The sequence below is a fragment of the Chelonoidis abingdonii genome, chromosome 4 (assembly GCF_003597395.2).
Source record: "Chelonoidis abingdonii isolate Lonesome George chromosome 4, CheloAbing_2.0, whole genome shotgun sequence".
Lineage (NCBI taxonomy): Eukaryota > Metazoa > Chordata > Testudines > Testudinidae > Chelonoidis > Chelonoidis abingdonii.
The window spans coordinates 4042800-4065149 of record NC_133772.1 but is presented as its reverse complement, the minus strand read 5'-3'; the positions used below and the strand labels follow the sequence as shown (position 1 = coordinate 4065149).

At 41.6% G+C, this 22350-nt stretch overlaps 3 protein-coding genes across 3 annotated transcripts in view; 2 read left to right on the top strand and 1 right to left on the bottom strand.

Annotated features, from left to right (window-relative positions):
* Positions 1–22350, top strand: part of LOC116815086 (uncharacterized) — a 669588-nt gene that overhangs the window by 313900 nt on the left and 333338 nt on the right. The window lies entirely within an intron of this gene.
* Positions 5223–6179, top strand: LOC116826837 (olfactory receptor 5AR1-like). Its single transcript, XM_032783850.1, has one exon. The coding sequence runs from the start codon at positions 5235–5237 to the stop codon at positions 6177–6179; it is 945 nt and encodes a 314-aa protein (XP_032639741.1). The 5' UTR covers positions 5223–5234.
* Positions 8704–9646, bottom strand: LOC116826838 (olfactory receptor 5AR1-like). The gene is given in 2 exon segments (XM_032783851.2): positions 8704–9228; positions 9230–9646. Coding segments are annotated over 2 exon segments (942 nt in total).

Here is a 22350-nt window from a genome sequence, read left to right as displayed (position 1 = left end):
GCAGCCTTGACACAGAACTTCAACTGAGGCCTCACCAGTGCTAAGGAGAGCCAAACAATCACCACCCTGGTCTGACATACAATGCACCTGGTAATACACCCTAGACAGACTTTTTCACAGCTACATCTCTTTGTTGGCTCATACTCAACTTGGGATGCGCTTGAACTTCCAGATCCATCCCAGCAGCTCTTCTCCCTAGCCAGTTATTTATGTATTTGAGTTTTCCTTCTAGAGTGAAGTACTTTGCACTTGTCTTTATGTTGATCACATTGGTATTCATACTAGCGCTATACACATCTAGTCTTAACAGTGTTGTCGTATATATTTAGGCTTGGAAGGAACAGATTTTTCTCAGTAAATGTTGGTAATATTGATTTCACCATATGCACAAAAACCAATGAAACAAATGTTGCCATCAATAATAATTGAAATTTACAGCTAGGCAAAGTAAGAAAAATTACAGCTTGAGAATGTATTAGAGTTTGATTTAAGGATATTTATGTTGTACATTTTGAGATGTGATGTTCGCAATTTGTGTTTTAACAGTTATAAAGCTTTAACTTTTTGAATCTCAGTGTCAGCTGCCATTAAAAAAATTAATATCTGACCTCCCATTGTCTGATCCCCCATAATTTCCCACAATTGTAAAGGTTTAAACTTTTAAAATGAAAAAAGCTTAAAAATAAACATTGATATTATCAATTAAAATGATAAAAAACTTAAAAATCCAATTCTGACAAGGGTCTATACACTTGTTATACAGCTTTATTCTCAATCATCTTGTCACCTTGTGCTGCTCCCCACCTGGTCTTCTGCACCGTTGTCTCTTTTTTTAACTTACGTTACACAGCTCCTTTGACCCAGGTTGTTTTTGTTTATGTTGGTACGCCCTAACAGAATGGGCTGGGATTAGCCCAATACTAATGAATTAATGAAGTAGTATCAATTAATGCTCTGTAGTGTTTACTCCCGCCAATGCCATCTATTTCAGAGGGGTAGTTGGGTTAGTCTGTTCAGCAAGACACGAGGGTCCTGTGGCCCTTAAAGACTAACAAATTTATTTGGGCATAAGCTGGTTCCAGCCCACGATAGCTTATGCCCAAATAATTTGTTAGCCTTTAAGGTGCCACGGACTCCTCGTTGCAATCCCATAGTGATTTATAGGTTTCCTTACAGCAATGCTATAAATTGATCATATATTTTAAGGGCTAGAAAGGACAATGAGATCATTTAGTCTGACTGTATAACTCGGGTCACACTCTTTAGTTACCCTTGGTATTAAGCCCATTAACTGGCATTTTACTAAGTGTATCTTCCGCAGAGCCATCAGTTCTTGATTTCAAGCAGCTCTAGCTGGATAAACCATCACTTCCCATGGTAGTTAACCACCTCACTGTTGAAAATTGAGCCCAGACTAATCTAATGGGCTTTTTCTTGAAACCGATATATTTTTCTTAAAACTCACAGGAGAGGGAGTGGGACAAAATACTTTTTTCTGAGCAACGCAGTTTGGTTACTGAATATTTATGATCTGTATCAAATGATTGGACTGTTTTGCTTTGATCAAACCTCAGAAAATCTAAAAGGTCAAATATTTTAAGTTTCCCATTTAAAAGACTTTTTTTACAAATTTTTCAATTTTATTAAAAGATATAAACATTGCAAAAACAGCAAACTGATCAAACATTTCATTCAACTTGTCAGGCCAAAAAAAATTTAATTTTTGAAAAATCATTTGCGTCAACCAAAACTAATTTTTCATTTATGTTCAGATAGCCAGCAAACCAAGAAATCAGCTATTCACAGAGCTTCTTTTGATCATACCAATTTTTTTTCTCATCATTGCTATATACTGATTACCCTATTCTCACCCGTGATACAATTCTACTCCCTAGGGCTGGTCGACATGGGAAATGACTCTACGCTGTCTAATGTAACTCCTACATGGCCTCAAATAGAATGCCATTTCTGGTTTAGTTTAACAGTTAAATTAGAGTTGTCATAACAGGAGTTTATTCAGGATAGCTATTACTGCCTTAAATTCACATATTACCTTGCTCAGGAATGCTTCCCAATGCAAAACAGCCCCCGTTCTCACCAACTCTGATTTAGAACTGTATTCTCACCCCTCCATGCAGAGTGGGACTTGAACAGCAAGGTTTTAGCAGTGGGGAAATGAATTTATTTGATTGTTTTCCATCCGAAAGAACCCAACATTGGCAAACATTCTGGTGTCGCTGAATGTGCACTTTTCTCTGAAAAAATGTCAGCTAAGGAATTTGGCCAGCTTTTCTACCCCCTGGAAGCCTCTACACTTAACTCTTCGTAGGTAGACTTGAGCCAAGGATAATAGAGTTTAGCCCATTGCGATTAATAGTGAGCATAAATCCTTGAAGACACTCAGATGCAACTTCCTGCCGAGATTCAAGAGTTGACCAGCTGCCATTCACGGGTTCTTTTTATCTTGCAATAACAATAACGTCTCAATGAAAAATATAGGAGCACAAATGGATCATTCGTAGAGTCATAGGACTGGGAAGGGACCTCAAAGGACATACGTCCAGTCCCCTGCACTCATGGCAGACAAAGCACCATCTAGAACATCCCTGACAGGTGTTTGTCTAACCTGCTCTTAAAATCTCCAATGATGGAGATTCCACAACCTCCCTAGACAATTTAGTCCAGTGGTTAACACCCGGAAGTTAGGAAATTTTTCTATTTCCTCTCAACCTAAACCTCCCTTTACTGCAATTTAAGCCCAGTGCTTTCTGCACTGGAAAATACTGATTTTCAAAATAGAAAATCGTTGTGGGAAAACTCCAGTTTCAATGAATTACTCATTTCAAAAATCTTGAAAGAAAAAAGTATAGAGGGTAAGCTGCGTGTAGTCTGGATGTAAAAAGCAGCAGAGTCCTGTGGCACCACTTAGAAACAAGACGTATTGGAGCAGAGCTTTCGTGTATGCATCTGACAAAGTGGATATTCACCCATGAAAGCAATCAAACTTGTAGTATAATAAGTCACACAGATCTTGAACAAAAAAAAAGTCAAAAAAGATGTCCAAAAATGAACTGCCAGACTCTTCCCAAAAGTAAATTGTCTAAAATATCATTTTGATATTTTTCCAACAAAATTGCCTCTTTTTAGTTCAAAATGACTCTGTTCAAAATGTTAATGAGCTAATTATATTTTTAAGGGTTCCATAATTTGAACTATTGGAACAAAATTATTTTGTTGATCAAAATCAATTCCCCACTTTTGGTTTGTGGAACAATGAAAATATCAGCTTTGGAATGGACATTTTTAAAATCTCCAAAATTTTCATGGGATGGATAACCATTTCCTGCCCAGTTGGAATCTTTGGCTCCAAACTAAAATAATCCACTCAGTGAATAAAACAAGAATCTCCCTTAGCCTCCAGTAGAAGAGGTTTACCACTGTATTTCAAACCTGAAGCCAATCCCTTTTGGAACATTATTCCATATAATTTTTATAGAAATACGTCCAACATTCTATAATATTCTTAACCACTGTAACTGAGGCTGTGCGGATCCAGTCAATGAGTGCTCTGTATTGCGGTATTAACGTTAACGGAAACACATGGGCGCAAGAGCTCCAGGCTGGATGTTCCAGTTGGAAGTAGAACTGGTGGTCTGGTTTTTTTTTAAGAGTCTGTTTTCTCTAACTCACGAGCCTAAGAAGGACAGGACCAATTTTTTACTTTACCATCCCCAGGCTATGTAGCCGCAGTGATTAGGAAGCTCTCTCTAGCTCCTTCTCCAGGTTAATGCTGTGCCAAGCCACTGCTGCTTGGCTTTCTCACTTTTTAGTTAGTTGAGATGATCTGGAACTGTTATTAATGCTCCTACTGTTGTTGAAGTCTGATCCTGTTTTTAGAAGACAAACACACACAAAAAGGAAAAGACAAGAACAGCAAAGGTAGAAAACGCAGCTTCTGTCTGTAGTGTTAACTTTCACTGCCGTCTCACTTCTGGAGAAACACAGGGATGGGACACAATCTTATTAGCCACTCTGCTCATGTTATTCCAGGCCAAGAAATGATCTGTGGAAACTGTCACCCCTATCACTCAGGGAACCCTAGTAGTAGCATTCTCTCTGAATTCTGCCCATGTGCTTCCATTTTCTGTGAGTATTTGAGACTTGCCTGGGTCTACACTCAGCAAGAACCTATCAGTGTCTAATGTTCGATAAACCAAAACCAGTAGCTTGCAAATGAGGTTGCCTGATGCCATACCATTTTCCCTGCTGAGTCTACACAGAAAAAGCTTTTAGTTTATGCCACCTAAAAGCATCACTGCCGTGTAGAAGGATTTGCAATGTGTGGGAGAAAATAGTTATAATGCACATCTGCAAAAGGTACGTTTTATCGCAGTGGGTTTATAACAGATCTCTATTATAGATGTCCACTGTTAGAGGTCTAAATCCATATTTAGTTAATGCATTTTAAACTGGCCTATGTTTTCAACAGAGCTGTGTGAATAACAGATTTTTTTGGTTTGTAGCAATTTCAAAAAGTCAGAAAAAAATCATTTTGGGTCATGGAATTTGTTTGAAATTTTCAGCAAATCTTAAAGTAAAAGAAAAATCAGGGTCAAACAGAATGTTTCAGGTTAAAAAAAAGTTTTGTTTTCCTTTTGAGCATTTTTAGATGATTGTTTAATAAAAAAATAAAGGAAATATTGAAACTTACAAGTCATGTAAACTAAAAAGATTTTGGTGTTGCTGAATCTGTTTTTTTCCTGGAAAAAAAATGCAATTGAAATTTCTTTCCAGTTCTAGTTTTCAAAGGGGATGAATACCAGAGCTCCCAGGGATGTCCATGGGATCAGGAACAGAAAAGCAGGGCTAGTGAATGAACTCTAGATGATTCACTGGTCCCTCTGTATAGTCAATGACTTTCCTTTTCATGCGGAACATTACCGTGCTCTGTTGCCTCTGACTGTATAGGCTTTCAGGTTGGATACACTTTAATACACAGTAGGTGCTAATTCTCAGCACAACAAAGCCTTAGCTGTAGTGGACAGTGCGAGTGTAATGCAAACAGTGTATTCCCTAGGATTGTCACCTGATGTACTCCTGCTGCCTCGGGTTGGTACAATATTTCACAAGGGAAGTCAGAATGAGTGTGAAGGATCCACTCTTGGTCCTTTCTTGGCTCCTGTTTAATTGTACATTTCACTTTTCCCCTGTAAAGTAAAACATGGTTGGAAGAAATGGCGGAGGGAAATCACACCATGGTTACGGACTTCATTTTCCAGGGATTCATGGATCATCCGGAGCTTCAGGTCCCCCTCTTTGTGTCATTCCTAATAATCTATGTTATCACCCTGGTGGGGAATCTAGGGATGATTGTGTTGATCAGATTCAACTCCCGACTCCACACCCCCATGTACTATTTCCTCAGCAATTTGTCTCTTGCCGATGTTGGTAATTCCTCTGTTGTTGCTCCTCGGTTGCTGATTACTTTTGTGGTTCAGGACAAACCCATTTCTCTCGCTGCATGCGCAGCACAATATTTCTTTGTCTGTAACTTTCTGACCAATGAAGCTTGCCTGTTGGCGGTAATGGCATATGATCGCTTCATAGCCATCTGTAACCCCTTGCTCTATAGAGTCGTCATGTCAAAGAGACTTTGTGTATTACTAGTGGTTGCTTCGTACGTATGTGGCTTTGTGAATGCAGTTGTTCAGACTCCATTTATATTTACCCTGTCCTTCTGTGACTCCAATGTCATCAACCATTTCTTCTGTGACATCCCCCCAATCCTTAAGCTGTCCTGCTCTGACACCCACAACGCTAACATGGTGCATTTCACCTTGTCCAGTATAGTGGTCATGACTAGTATTCTCATTGTACTATTCTCCTACATGTACATCCTCATTGCCATCCTGAAGATCCACTCTGCCAAGGGCAGATACAAAACCTTCTCCACCTGCACCTCCCACCTGACAGCTGTCACAATTTTCTACGGGACTGTGATCTTCATGTATTTACGACCCAGTTCCGGCTACACCACAGACCGAGACAAGATCATCTCTGTGTTTTATATCCTCATAATTCCCATGCTGAACCCCCTGATCTACAGCCTGAGGAACAAGGAGGTGAAGGACGCCTTTAGAAGGATGATAAACAAGAGGATTTGTTCTCAGTTAATATAATTATTGGGATTTGTGCTTATCAATAAACAAGTGATAGATAAATAGTGAATTCTCTGTGCCATAGCTCTGATTTCCTTTGTTTTAATTGTATTCTGTGGCTTGTTCCATATATATATGGAATCCAAGCCTGTTCATCTTGAGAATTCAGTCTCCCAGGTTCAAGAATGACCGTGAGGCTGCAAAGAATACACTGTCAAAAGGGAGTATTTGTCACAGACCCTCTTCAGCTCCCCTTGCTGGATGCGCACCAGCTGGTATTGTGGGGAATCCCAGCTTGGACCCCCAGATGTTTTAAGCTGCCAGAGACTGAATGGAGCCAGTCACTGCTGCAGTCTCAGGGTTCCTAGGCACACAATCAGGGTGCTAGGCAGAGCGCCTACACCCTTTCTGGAGAGCTAGAACCTGTGATTTAGTTGCCTAGTCCCTGGGCTCAGGGATGACTGTTCAGACTTTGCCGTAGCTTAAACACCCCCTGTCCTAGAATGCCAAAGAACAGCCTGAGCCTTCTGGGTTACAGCCGAACTCCCCCCCAGGGCCACACAGTACGTGTAAAGAATGTAACACAGAGAGGGACACTCTGAACCAGAATCTAACACTGTAGAGCTCATGCTTCACTAATAAAGCACAAGCTCGTTTAGAAAAGGACACACATCCTAACTTCAATGGACCTCACTAGCTCATCCTTTCCTTGGGCGTCCTCTGGGGTATCCATCTGTGTTCAGACAGACTGCTCCTCTCCTCCTCATCTAGCTCCTACATGCAGCTCCTCTCAGATCTAGCTGGTCAAACATGGCCAGATAGAACTCAAATAGAGCAGCTTCTGCCCTTTTATAACCATCTTACCCTCTGTCAGGTGACCTCATGATCAGCCTCTTCCAATGACCAGATACCCCTACCAGCCAACCACTCCTTTTCTTCCCCTTCAACAGAAAGTTAGATGGAAAATTTTCAAACACCCCCAATAAGGAACAAATCCAAAGCTCATTGAAGCCAATGAAAAGGCTCTGATTGACTTCAGCCAATATTGGTTCAGACTGCAGGAGTTTAAGTGGAGATATTCAAAAGGCATCAAACTCCCATTCCAGGGAGTTGTCCAGGGAACTGGATGTCTAACTACTCATTTAAAATGTGTATTTGCTCATGGGCAGTTGTCGATTGCACTGTGGGGTTTCCAATCCTGTATTAAAGTGTTGAAAGGAAAATAGCAGTGGAAGCAAAATGACTTTGGCCCACACACATATTGCCAGTTTAAGAACATCACAATGTTAATCAATAGAGTAACTTTGAAGTCCTTTATGTCATGGCACTATAGCTCCATGCCATTTTGCACATATATGGAAAAATCATAAGCAGTATTCCTAGGAGAACAAGAGGAGGTTTTAAGCGATCGATGATTCAGACAAAACTTCCCTGGACTAACCAGCGCATATCCAGTATGAATATTCAAATGTCACAGTGTGTGAGCAAGCTTGCTAGTGCTATGAATGTTGATAGGCCCATCACACTACGACTTCATAATGAGTACTGGTACATCACAATCATACAGCTTTATAAATTGATTGGACGACATTCGTTCTTGATCTGTCCCCATATCATTCTCAAGGGAGTTACTTCAGGGATGAACTTGTCCCAATGTTTACAAAGTCCAAAGAAAGCCAAACAAAACAGACCATTGATATAATTTTAGGATTGCCAGAGAAACTCTTTCATGGGTTGGAGAGAAGATAAATAAATAAATAAAATGCCCTACATAAAACTGCAACAGTTTTCAATGAGTAAAACCAGTGGTTCTCAGAATTCTCTGGCCTGTGACCCCATGTTAAACAGAAAAAAGAGTTTGAGATCCCTATTAAGTTTTGGGATGCTCCCCTTCCATCTAACCATGAAAACAGGGAGACAGGTTTGATGACTGGAAACAACCTATGTTGAGAACTCAAGAGTAAAACAACATCCTCTTAATGTCGGCACACTGCAGCGATGAGAAAAGATGCTCTGATTTGGTGCAGGCGAGTTCTGCATGATAAAGGTCAACTCTGCATTATTCAGACTAAGTCCCTAAGCTCACCATCGGGACTTTTCTGGGGAATTTATCGTTACACATTCTGATAACATGACCTATCTCCCTAAGCTGAGCTTTGATAATCGTTACCTCCTTTCTGGTTGCTTTTATTCTGTATGTTTAACAGTGCCCTCCACTGAATGAAATCTCAGAACTGATGAAGGATACATATGATCTTCTCATCCTCTCATCTGAACTCCAACCTCACCTAAAACATAAAAGGCAACAGCAATGGTCCTTTAAGACAAATGTCAGAGCATCTTGCCGATTCTACATAGTGTCACAGACCCTCATTCATGGATCTTAAAAACACCAATTTCTAATGTTGTATTTGACTGTGTTACATTATAATATCTTCTGTACATCACATGGAGTGGCTGAGTCATAGAAATAAGGATAATGATACAGAGAACTCACTCTTCTTCCATCTGCTGTTTATTGGTTAAAATATAATAATGATTATAATTACCAAAAAAAATTCTTCCTGTATATCATCCTTTTAAAGGCATCATTTACCTCCTTGTTTCTCAGGCAGTAGATCAGGGGGTTCAACGTAGGGATCACAATGGCGTAAAACACAGAGGTAACCTTGTCTTGGTCCACCACGTAGCTAGAACTGGGTCTTAAATATATGCATATCAGTGTCCCATAAAACATAGTGAAGACTGTCAGGTGCGAGGCGCAGGTGGAAAAGGTTTTGTGTCTCCCCTTGGCAGAACGGATCCTGAGAATGGCCACAAGGATGCACACGTAGGAGATTAGGACACCCAGGAAAGTAGTTGTGACAATTACAGTAGAGAAAGTGAAAAGTACAAGGTCAGTGACATGGGTTTCCGAACAGGACAGCTTCAGCATAGGGGGCACATCGCAGAAGAAATGGTTGACTACATTGGAGCTGCAGAAGGACAGACTGAATATAAATAGCGTTTGCACAACTGAATTCACAGAGCCACATACATATGTACCCGCCACAAACAGGACACACACAGTGTCTCTTGGACATAATGGCTCTGTATAGCAGAGGATTACAGATAGCTTTGAAGCGGTCATACGCAATCACAGCCAGGAGGCAACATTCGTTGGTCACAAAGAAACAGATGAAGAATACTTGTGCTGCACACTCAATCAAAGGAATGGTAAAAGTCTCTGCTACAAAGGTCATTAGCAACCTGGGAACTATGGCAGTGGAATAGCCAATGTCTACAATGGACATCTGGCTTAGGAAAAAGTACATGGGGGTATGAAGTTGGGTTTCGACCATGATTAATGCTATCATCCCAAGATTCCCCATCAGGCTGACCACATACATCACTAGGAATAACACAAAGAGGGGGATCTGTAGCTCTGGATGATCTGTGAATCCTATGAAAATGAATTCTGTCACCGTGGTGTGGTTTCTCTCTGCCATTTATTCCAGAAACACTCTCCTCTGCTGGTGAAAAAAAAAATAAAGGTTACAATTAATCACAGGCCAATAAAGTACTGAGTGCAGATCCCTTATAACACCTGTGATTGTTCCTGTGTGTGACGAACTGGGACTGTTCTTAATGTATGCTCTGAATACTGTGTTGGTGCCTCAGTGTCCCCTAGGCAGTTCTTAAGTGTCTAGGTGGTGGCATAAGGGTGTGTGATTGCTGCAGAGCAAAGGCCAGTGCACTCTAATGACCTGGCACTGCTGTCTCCTAGCAGACTGATGCGCTGGGCCCCTCCTACTGCAAATCTGGTGCCCAACTGAAGGTGTTGGAGACAAAGGATTTTTTTTTTTTTTCCAGGGTTTTTTTTTTTTTGGGGGACAAACCCCTTCCTGCCCACGAAAGGAGCTGAGCAGAAGAGGAGGCGCTGGAGGGGGTGGGTAGTCTGGAGCTTGCTGGGGACGAGGATGTGAAGTGCAGACCTAGGGTCGGTGTCACTGCCCCCCAGAATGGACCCCGCCAGGGGTCTGGTTAGCTGTATCTACAAGCTCTGTTTTAGACCCTGTTCCTGTCATCGAGGAAAACCTCTGTTTTGCTGGCTTAAGAGTCACGTCTGACTGCAAAGTGGTTGCAGAACCTTGTGGCTTCCCAGGACCCCCGCCTGGTGGCTCCGCTTGTGGAAGCACACGGAAGGGCAGAGGATGCTGAATGCTCAAGGAGAGACCCAGGAGGTGAAGACGTGTGAGCTTCTTGCCGCTGAACAAGTCTGCTCCAAGGGAGAGAGGGCTCCCCAAGTCTGACTGGCTTATATGGGGAGCAGTTCCAGGCATCGCCGGGGACTCCGTGACACTGGAAACAGCCTAGAACATATGACACACCTTCAGCAAAAAAACTCAGACCAGACTTTCAAAGAGAAACTGCTGAGCTTCAGTTCATCTGCAATTTGATACCATCAGCTTCAGGGATTAAACAAAGACTGTGAATGGCTTGCCAACTACAGAACCAGTTTCTCCTCCCTTGGTTTTCACACCTCAACTGCTAGAACAGGGCCTCATCCTCCCTGATTGAATTAACCTCATTATCTCTAGCTTGCTTGCATATATATACACCTGCCCCTGGAAATTTCCACTACATGCATCTGACGAAGTGGGTATTCACCCACAAAAGCTCATGCTCCAAAATGTCTGCTAGTCTATAAGGTGCCACAGGATTCTTTGCTGCTTTTACAGATCCAGACTAACACAGCTACCCCTCTGATACATATGAACATAATACATCAAAGGACACTCCTAGGGAATGTTCTCTCTGTATTTCCCACATGCTTTCCATTAGAGATGGGACATGTTCGAGCTACAGAAATATCGTGTACTCTGTGTTAGGATGACCAGATGTTCCGATTTTATAGGGACAGTCCCGATTTTGGGGGCTTTTTCTTCTGTAGGCTCCTATAACCCCCCACCCCATCCCGATTTTTCACACTTGCCCTCTGGTCACCCTACCCTGTGTTAAAATACATGAAACCATCCAGATGGTCAAATCTTCTATAAAATAAGAGAGAGATAGATCAGGAGTGTTTAGTTTAGAAGGGAAGCAAATAATCTCCTATCAATGTCTGCAAATAATCAATGATAGAAAGTTTATTCATTGTCATTGATTTTCTCTTCCTAATCCAAAAGACCTCAAAGGGCACAAGGGATGCTCAGTGCCCCTTTTATATAGGTGCCTATACATATATTTGGGTGCCCAATATGAGGCAGCCCCAGTGGAAACATTTGGTATCACTGTCTGTGTAGCCTTAAAGAGTCCCTGTTCTATTGGAGTCAGTGTATGTTTTACAGACATTCTTTGTAACCATGTGCATTACTTTTCCTCCCTGCTACAAATCCTCCTAGAGGTAATAACTGATTCTATGATTACTTTTGACTTATAGATTCACAGAGCCTAGAAATGAAAAAATGCATCTCCCGGGGATAAATACTAAGTCAATCTGTGGAACTCTTTGCCAGAGGATGTTGTGAAGGCCAAGGCTATAGCGGCATTTAAAAAAGAACTAGATAAATACAAGAAGGATTGATCCATCAACAGCTATTAGTCAGGATGGGCAGGGATGGTGTCCCTAGCCTCTTGTTTGCCAGAAGCTGGGAATGAGCAACAGTGATGGATCACTTGATGGTTACCTGTTCTGTTCATTCCCTCTGAGGCACCTGGCACTGGCCACTGTTGGAAGACAGGATACTGGTCTAGATGGACCTTTGGTCTGACCCAGTATAGTCATTATATTTCTATGGAATTTCACTGCCACATGCCCAAAGAGATGCTCAAAAGAGAATAATAATTACGTTTCTTACCAGTCCTGATGTAGGTGCACACTCAGTAAATTCCATTGTGGTTTGTGTTTGCTGGAGGAAGATATAGGCTGGTTTGACTCCTCATTAACCAGCTGACTTCAGCAGAGCAACTCTACATTCACACTACTGTGACTGAGATCAGAATCTGGCCAGTGACACAGTAACATGTGTGAGATGTGTGCTGATGGGAGCAAAGCATCTCATGTCCGTTTGCAATCTTCAGGATAGAAAGAAAATGAGTTGGAGATAATTTGGGAGTTTCCTAGTTACTGGAAAAACACAGGTCTCTTGATTCTGCATATTCCCTCTGTCTTTACATCTGTGCTAGACGAGTAAAAAAAAATGAAATTATTTTTAGTAAATATAGGGAACATAGGAATTTCCATACCAGATCAGACAAATGATGCATCTAACTGAGTACTGCCTTCGCATTGACAGTCTTTGCTGTGTGCTTCAGGTAAAGGGGCAAAGCCCTCACAGTAGGAAGTTATTCAATAACGTGCCTATAGGGGTATTTTCATCCTACATCCAGACAATTAGTGGCTGCTTTGTGCCCTGAAGCATGAAGGTTTACATCCCTTGCAAATGTCTGTACCATACATAATGTAACTATGCTTAATATTTATGCTATGAATCAATCCCTCCTTTCCCCGCCCACCAAAATAAAACAGAAAAAAAACTGCTCAAAAGACTTAAAGATTGAAAAATTCCACAATTGAAAATTAGGAAATGCCAGATTTGCGGGTGCCCATGCAACCTTAATTCTGCCCGTTAGGTGTTTGCATTAGGATAGTCTTTAATTACATTATCACATGCTGTTTCTCCTTAGAACCACTGGATCCCTTCCCTATTCAGTGTATAGAACAGACTAACTTCTGGGTGACTGAGTAGACAACCTAAATGATTTTCTGTTAATGTAGTTTTGCATATGTAATTTCCGGGGTTTTTAAAAAGGCAAAACTCAATTCTGTCACAACACCTCCATTCAGCATCCTCTTGGTTTGCACCTGTAACCACCTGCCCTGCATTACAGACTTCTACCACTTGTGCTACAGGCCTTCGCAAGAGCAGGCAGTTTTCCTATAGATGAGTGGGGAGATGTGTAGGATCTGTGAGGAGCCTGGCCCAGTATTCTGCCTCTCTCTTCTCTGGGAACAAGTAGAGGAGAACTCCCACAAAAATCCCAGAGAAAGAGAGAACCATTGGGCCAGTAGTAATGCAGGAGGTGGTTCTCACCTGCCCATCAACTCTGGTGAGCTGGTCCAGAAGCAGTCACTGTTCCAGGTGCAACACTTTAACATCTGCTGCTTTTTGTGGTGGCATCACGGGCCCATCTGCTTAGAATACAGGTATTATACCAGCAGGAAGCTCAAATTTTGCTCACAACTGAACAAGGAATGGTGACAGTGATTGTCAAAAGCTAAACTGATAGAATGTCATGGGGAAAAAAACAACAAACAAAAAATGCTCTTCTCAAGTCTGAGGCTTTTTCCCAACTGAATTCCAAAACTTGCTGCAAACAATGAGGTTTTAAGCTTCTCAAAAACAAGAATGCAAGAACTGTTAGAATGGAAAGTGCTCGGTAACACTAATACAGGGAACATGACCAGCATCCTCCTAGTAGTAAATGCTGGATTCTTTTTTTGATTATTAAATATAGAGCTGATAAAGGTGCTTGATTGTGTAACCTAAGCTCACACTTCAGAGCTCTCTGTCCCTCTCCAGAGGCTGGACCATACAGAGCCAACAAAAACAGGCATTTTAGATCAGGTAGTTCATTTTTTCGATCCCAAGGTCCTGGGCTTAATCCCCAGTGTCAATGACAGAACCAAGAGCCTTGTGTTGCAAGTGATATTAAGCAGAGGGAGAAATATTATGTTCCTCCCCAGAACAGGCACACAACCAGGTGTGTGACAGAAAGTTTCCTGAGGACTCTGTGTCTGGTCCTCTTACCTGCTGGTGTGCATCAGCCTTGCCCTGCAGACTGTCAGGTGGAGATGTAGTATTGTACACTGGAATCTTGAGTTGCCTTTAATTTATGCTGTATCCATTCTGTGTGTAGATAGAGAACTTCAGTTCTTCAAATTGTCACTACAGCACCAAATCCTCTCTAGAATTTTTGAGCTAACACCAGAATTCATCATGCAAAAGGACACATCTGACACTAGATACATGAGATGGCAAAATAAGACATAAGAAAACAAGAGATTATATTTTATGGTTTTCTCTGTATGCTAGTTATCTTACACTATTTGATTGTTCTGCAAATAGATACCGTCAACATAAGCCATCCTGTAGCATCATGTACAATTTTCCCCACTGTGTTTTATTCTGAAGCAGAAAAGCCAAAAATAAATATCAAGTCAAAATAGCTGAAAAGCTGATGACAGGGAATCTAATTTAAAGTCCAAAAGCAAAAGATCGAGAGAATATTTGTTCCTACTCTGTCAAAACTGAGTGGATTAGGCCTACCTGTGGAGAAAGGTACATTATCACTGATCCCAGTAGAATGATAAGTGGCTGACACAAGTGATTTTTATTTGGTTCAATGGCAACTAGGGACAAAATCCCTGAACCAGCATGAACCTCAGAAGAGATAGTTAACATGTCTTTTATGTCTCCTGAAGGTTGGGGATAATAAATTACAGAGTCTAAAGTAGAACAGCTCCAACAGGAGACACAGAGGGAGAACCACACCAGAATATCCCATACTTCAGAGGCTAGAGTGCCCACAGGAGAGGTGGGAAACTGATGATCAAATCTCTTCTCCTATGAGGTGGAAGGGCCAGGCATCTCGATGCTCAGAAAGTAGCAGCGGTTTGCATACTCAGAGGCTGAAACAGGCACAAAGGAGATTTTACTGCAAAAATGCAGGTGCCAAGTGAGTTTAGGCACCCATAGGGTTTGGCCTCAGCTGAGTGGGGATTTCAAGAATAGCAATGGGGCCTGGTTCTAGACTGAGATGCCCAAAGTGGCAATTAGATACCTAAATCCCTTTGTGAATCTAGCCCTCAGTACTTTGTGATTTAGGAGTACGGGTTTCAGCTCTGTCATGTGCCAACACTTAGATGCAGCCTACAGCTGGAGGGGGAGAGATAGCTCACTGGTTTAAGCATTGGCCTGCTAAACCCAGGATTATGAGCTCAATCCTTGAGGGGGTCACTTAGGAATTTAGGGCAAAATCAGTACTTGGTGAAGGCAGGGGACTGGACTCAATGACTTTTCAGGGTCCCTTCCAGCTCCATGAGATAAGTACATCTCTATACATGATTTACAGATATTGCTATATCTGCTAGGAGTGTGCTTGTCTACTGATATGGTTATACTGGTATAAGCATCAGTGTGGATAAAGTTATACCTGTGTAAAGGTGCCATATACTGGAATAGGGCCATAGATTATAAGCCGAAGAAGACCATTGTAACAAAACTAGTCTGACATCCTGCGTAATACAGGCCATAAATTTTTTTTTGAAAGTCTTGATTCAGGTGAACCCTCAATCTCTGTATCACCATCCCCTTTAGCAAGGATCATAGACTAGCCAGTGCACCCCAAAGCTACCGATCACATTGCATTAGTGCTTTCTCCCTGCATTAGCCTAGAATAAAACACCTTTACCCTGCTGTAGCTGAGTCTATGCTACAGGGTAGAGCAAGGTGAAATTCAGCATTTCAATGCCATGGGGAAAACTAACTTTTCAACATTTGTTTGCATCCCAAATCAAGGAAAAAAGTTAAAATATTAACACTTTGAAAGGAATGGAAATTCTGAAAAATGTCTATTTGGAAATGTTAAAATGTTCTGTTTTGAAATTTTTGAACAACATGAAATACATGGACATTCCAAAATTGAAATGCTTCATGTTGGTGTATTGACCTGACTTAAAATGCTGCTGCCTGTCTCTGATTGATATTTATTTATTTGGAAAATTTCAGCCTGGTCTGCCATTTGAGAACTGAAACTAGGGAAAAAGACATTGTTTTACCCATATTAAAAAAAAAACTAATGACTTTTCCTCTGAGAAACTCTGATGACCCCAAGCTTTGTGGCAGTGACTTGAAATTTGATAGGGTGATGCCTTACACCAGTCTCATGAAAATCTGCCTAAGTTTGACCATTTAAAAATTGTTATTCACACAGGATTTGCTAGAGCTTCCATTGATCTCTCAGTTTAATTCCTCCCCCTCCCCCGTTAACATTTTGACATCCTAGGGATTCTGGGGGCTGAGCAGGATTTTCCCGGCAATTTCAGATCTGGGCTGTTGCAGGGTCTCAAACTGGGCACCCAAAATTAGCAGCAAGCTTTGACCTTAATTTCTCTATACTTCAATTCCCTACCTCACAGGGGTATTTTGAAAATAAGTTTAGACACTACAGTGATAAACACCATGGAAAAGCACATGAGCAAAGTATGAATTTTATCTTCAGAGCAAGGCTGGAAGAGTTTAAATAAGACCTGGTGTAGCAAGGCCCTGCAGGGCCCTCTTGCCTTCTACCAGGCTAAAAAAGTCACTCAGAAACCCTGGGGGTCAGTAACCACTGGTGTCATTCACTTACAGCCTCTGTTCCTACAACCTTTTGGCCATACATACCTTGGCTTCTAGAACAGCTACCCTCTCTACCCCCAACACCCTTAGCCTTCCCCAGTTTTGGCTTCCTTCCTCCCAGCCATTTATATAGCCCCAGGCTAAATGGATGGGGAACTGTCTCCCATTCACCAATTAGCTGCAGGATTTTCTAGCCAGCTCCAATCTGCTTCCCTTAAAGGAAGCTGGCGTGACAGAGGGCTGAGTCAGCAGCTCTTGCCCAGCCCCCTGTCACACCTGGGCCCACACACTGAATGATGAGGCTAAACCAAAATCCTGAACAGCTGCTCTCAAAGTGGGCCCTGTCCATTCTCTGCACTCAAGCTGGCTGGGAGCTTTTTAATAAAATGGATTTTCCACCAAAAACACGGATTTGCCAAATAGAAATCTTTTAGTTGGAATATCTCAGTTTTGATTAAACATTTCTCAAGTTCAGGATGGAATTTCTGGTTAACCTCCAGAGACATAGAGAGAGCGACCCCAAAATAGCCAAATCCCAGCTATCAGGGCACTCACCTGGGATGTGGGAGACTCCTATTCAAGTCACTTATCTGCCTAATTAAGAGCAGGGAAATAGATCTATGTTTCCAATATCACAGGTGAGTGCCCTAATGTCTGCCCTATTGTCTATTCTATGGTGCATTTCTGTCTCTCAGTCTCTCCTGTTGGAGCTGTTCCACTTTGTATGACTAATAAAGGATCCATTGGGAAACAGAGAGAAAATCTATCTTGATAGCCCAGTCGTTGTAAGCCTGATCTGGGATGTGAGAGATCCAGGTCCAAGGGCCTGATTTAGAACAGGGTCTTGAATCTGAGTCTCCCTGGTGTGACAGTATGAACCACCCTGGGGGAACAAAACAACAACAAAGAAACCAAGCAGCTGACTCTAATTATCTGCTCCTCCCAATGGGTGTTGTGGGTAGGAGGAGTCTGAGGGCTATATAAGCCAGACTAAACTCATTCTAAAAAAACCAAGTGCAGAGGCAATATGCAAGTAGATTGGAGTTTGAAGGAGTGGAAAAAAAACAGCTTAAGAAAGGGGAAGCAGGAGTTGTGATCAGTGTGGGGGTAGATAGTGAGTTTGGGAAGAGTTGGTGTCATAGCTTCCTACTCAGATTTGAACCTTAGTGTTCATAAACTGAGAAGCTAGCATGAACCCTTCTAAGCTTAATTACCAGCTTAGATCTGATATTGCTGCCACCAGCCAAGTGATTCCAGGGCTTGGCTCCCTCTTTGGTCTTCCAAAACCTTCTCTGGGGGACCCCAAGACTCAGAAGCCCTGAGTCTTACCACAAAGGGAAATAACCCCCCTCCCCTTGTCTTCTCTTTACCCCCTCCCAGGCTTCCCCTGGAAGATACAGCTTCAAGTCCTTGAAACACAAGCACCGAGAGATTAAGTATCTCTCCTCTTCCCCCTCCTTCTTCCCCTGAGGCTGTTCAGATCCACCCTCCGTAGATATAACACAAAGAGAATTTCCCTTCCCTTCGTTCCTTAGCCTACCCAGAGAAAACTCAAACAGGTCTTAAAAAGAAAGAAAAACACATAAACATACTCTCTGTATCAAGTTGACAATACAGGGTCAATTGCTTAAAAGAAAAAAGGAATAAACAACCTTATTCAAAAAGAATTACAATTTAAACATTTCAGCAACTACACACATGTAAATACAAAAAAAAACCCAATAAAAGCCTATTGTTTTTCTACCTTTGTACTTACAACTTGGAAACTGAAGATTAGAAGCTTGAAGATAGAAAAATCCCCTCTCATAGCCGAGAGACAGACAAAAGATACAGACCCAAACATTCCCTCCCTGAGCTTTGAAAAATCTGGTTTCCTGATTGGTCCTCTGGTCAGGTGTCTGGTTCCCTTTGTTAACCCTTTACAGGTGAAAGAAACATTAACCCTTAGCTATCTGTTTATGACAGTTGGGTATGACCTGGGGACCAGTATCCCCAAGAAACTGTGGGTTTGCCTACAGGGAAGAGAGCTACGGGAATGGTACTATAGATAATGGACATGGATGACAAACTGATGCACCCCTTTCTATAAATGTTACTACATTTTTTCTCCCCCATCCTTTTCTGTGGTGGTCAAGTCATCCTGACTCACCAGGCAATTGCTTGGTGTCATTTTGAGTGGTGGTAGCTGCGGTTTAGATGGAAGGCAAAGTCACAATAGTGACTGTCAGCTGGTCTCCCTGGAGCTGTTGAAAATCCACCAGTTCATCCCTGTGGAAGTAAAGAAAGAACTGACAGGAATTTGAAGAGGATTTCAATGCAAACAGTCCCTTCTGTGAGCAAGAGTCAAGCTAGCTGTAACTCTAATAATGTGAGATTTGTAGAAGGGAGGATTGTGTGAGGAAAGTGGGAAAGAACTGTGTGAGAAGTTGTGATCTTGTGTTAGAAGATAAGTGTGGAATGTAGACTATAGCCTAAATAGATGCGGAAAGAAAAAGATATAAGCATGACCTATGTATAAACAAAATGCAGCTGTTGCACATTATTGTATGTAACAAAGTATAAATGCTTGCTGGAGAGACACCTGTTTAGCGCTCTCTAGCAATTGTGTGGAGGGAGATAATAAAGTATCTGACTTGCTGCACCCAACCTGAGATGAGAACTCTGTTTTTCTACAACATCCCTTATCCTAGAAAAGTGCCCTAACCACTGAGCTACTGGCTATTCATAGGTCAGGCTTTTCTCTCATTTTCTATGAAGTTTTTCCAGAAGACCAGGTTTCATCCCAATGTAGAATGGGAAAATATTTTGAAATCTTGAATATATTCAGGGGACAGGGAATTATTTTCCCACCTATGTCTAATCTGTACCCACTTACAATATTACCACTTTAAAATAATTATTCTTTAAAACAATTGTCAAAATTAAGTTTTCAGACCTACACCACTGCCACAGAGATTAGGGAATACGCAAGCTGAAATCACACCTTGGAATGATGCATAGATATACCCAATGAGAAAAAAAAACAACTGTTTTTAGAACCTGTAAGAGTTCTTACGTTAGCTATCACTTATACTCATAGAATCTCAGGAGCTCATCTAATCCAACACCCTGCTCAAACAGGACCAATCCCCAACTAAATCATCAAAGCCAGGGCTTTGTCAAGCCTGACCTCTAAGGAAGGAGATTTCACCACCTCCCTAGGTAACCCATTCCAGTGCTTCACCCCCCTCCTAGTGAAATAGTGTTTCCTAATATCCAACCTAGACCTCTCCCACTGCAACTTGAGACCATTGCTCCTTGTTCTGTCATCTGCCACCACTGCGAACAGTCTAGATCAATCCTCTTTGGACAATGCAGATGATTTTTAGGGAGAACTGATTAAACAACATCAGACTAACCACCGCATGGGCCTCTGACAAAATGCCAAGATGGAAACAGACCATCACCTAATATAGCATTGTTTTCATTCTCCAGTTGGTGGAGACTGAATTGTCTATAGAAGGTAGATCAAGAGCATCTCTTCTCCGGTTCATAACACAAGAACAGGAGAAAAATCTATCAAATTAAAAGTTAGGAAGTTCAAAATCAAGACAAGGAAGGTAATTTTTCACAAAATGTATGATTTTTCTAGGGAACATATTGCCCCAAGAAGCAATTGTGGTCAAGAATGTAGTAAGGTTCAAAAAGGGATAGGCTATTTATATGCATATGTAGAATATCAAGAGTTATAATTAAAGAAAATATTTTTGGGAGAGAGATTAAACCTCATGCTTAAAGGTTAAACTTATCTCTAACTATTGGAGATTAGGAGGAGACCTAATGTTGGGGGCAGATTCGCCCACATCTGCCTACTGTGAGGTTCTTACACTTTCCTTAGAAGCATCTGGTATAAGCCACTGTCATAGACAGGCTATTGGACTAGATAAACCTTGTGTCTGGTCTGATCCTGTCTGGCAATCCCTGTGTTTCTGAGACAGAGGGGAACTGATAGCTTCTACAGGTTAGTTCAGTCATGGAACAATAGTCTGCCCCAGAACTTCCCCAAATTCTGCAGGGTTATAGTTAGGGTTATGGTTGGGAAGTTGTGAACATAAAACAGTTCACATTTGCCCCTGGGGATGGATAATTTGATGAACATCTGTAACACTGACAGACCTCAGTAGACAGGATCAAACCAAGGACCTCTGTAGCTTAGTGCATGAGCCTCTACCACATGAGCTAAAAGCCACACAGCTCTTAGCTAAGGCTGTAGGGCAGCCTCATTAATCTCCTTCTAAGTGGTCTGTCTCCGTGCCACCACATGGGACAGAGCACCACATCCAGGAGGTGTGTGGGTTATATATCTACATCAGGTTACGAGTTAAAGACATAATCCGTCGACTGGGTATAACAAGCCAGACCTCTGCCCCAATAAGGGGCTCGTGCTCCTAAGTCATTTATGTGCTTTGGGAAATTCTATGAGCATAAGGGCCAGATCCTCTTCTTGTATAAATGTAGGAAGCCCCACTGACTTCAATGGAATGACACCAATTTTGACCAGTTATGTTTCCAATGACTTCAGCAGAGCTCCACCTATTTACTAAAGCAGGGGGTCTCACCCATTAGCACCAATGGGGCTAATGCTGATTTTCACCGGCGGGGATCTGGTCCCATTGATTGCAATGTAGTGATGCTAGTTTACACCAACTGGAGCTGGAGCGCCATTGATTTCAGTGGAGCAAAGATGATTTACACCTGCTGGAGATACAGCCACATCGATTTAAGTGGCACTCCATCAAGTTACATTAGTTGGGGTTTCTGGCCCATTAACATCAGTGGAGTGATGCTGATTTACACTAGCTGAGAATCTGGCCAGTTGTGTTCCACTTAGCCATCAGTTTCAACACTGATTTATATTAATGTTGAATTGACATAGAACACTCTGAGGATTGCCCTTTTTTTTTCCAGATTAAATAGGAGATTCCGGTTATTTCCCTAAGATAGTATTTTGGCTTTTTAATGGCAGATTTTGATACCCTTACCCACACTTTTTCAGCAGATAGTCCTGTGGAAGTCAATGAAACCAATCTCTGAGTAAGAGGCTATTCAGTGAAGGAACATCAGAATGAAACCTATAGTTTCGAGATGCCCTAACATATTGTTATGTATCAGATAAAGCCCCTTCTTGTCTTTCTTGTGTGCATTAAAATTCTTCTTCGTTTATTTGCAACCTAAGCCGACAATGCTCTACTTGCACTGAGTAGTACTTGATCTCATTGACACTACCAGTATGAGTAAGTACTAGTCAACGTGAGCGAGGATCAGAGACACACGCCTGCAGTGACCTGGTTTGGTTTGTCATGGCTTTGGACACAAGGGCCAAATGTAGCCCTGGCATAAAAGAATGATGCCAGAGATGAATTTGGTCTGAAAGTGAAGATGTTGAAAGGGGGAAAAAAGGGAAAGAGTAAATGCTATTGTCCAGCACTGGTTATGCTGGTAATGTTCTCATTATTCCCCAAAGTTAGGAGAACTTTGTAGAAAGCATCTATTATTATGGATTATAATAGGCTGCTGTGGACCTCATTAAAACATTGTTTTTTTGAGCAATTCTGTTGTTATCTAATTAGGCAAGAAAATGTATTGGGAATAGTCAGGAAAACAACATATGACTCGTTACACAGAAATAATGTCAATATTAACACTTGCTCTGCCAGAGTAATGAATAAGTAAACATATTTGAAGTTTAATTGAAGTTAAGAAATTAGACGAGACAGTTTGTACGGCGGCACCTTCTACCGGAGAACAGCTGTGTATAAAAAAATAGC

What these genes read in the sequence shown, in the direction of transcription:
- LOC116826837 (XM_032783850.1), top strand. Translation starts at nt 5,235, where the DNA reads ATGGCGGAGGGAAATCACACCATGGTTACGGACTTCATTTTCCAGGGA.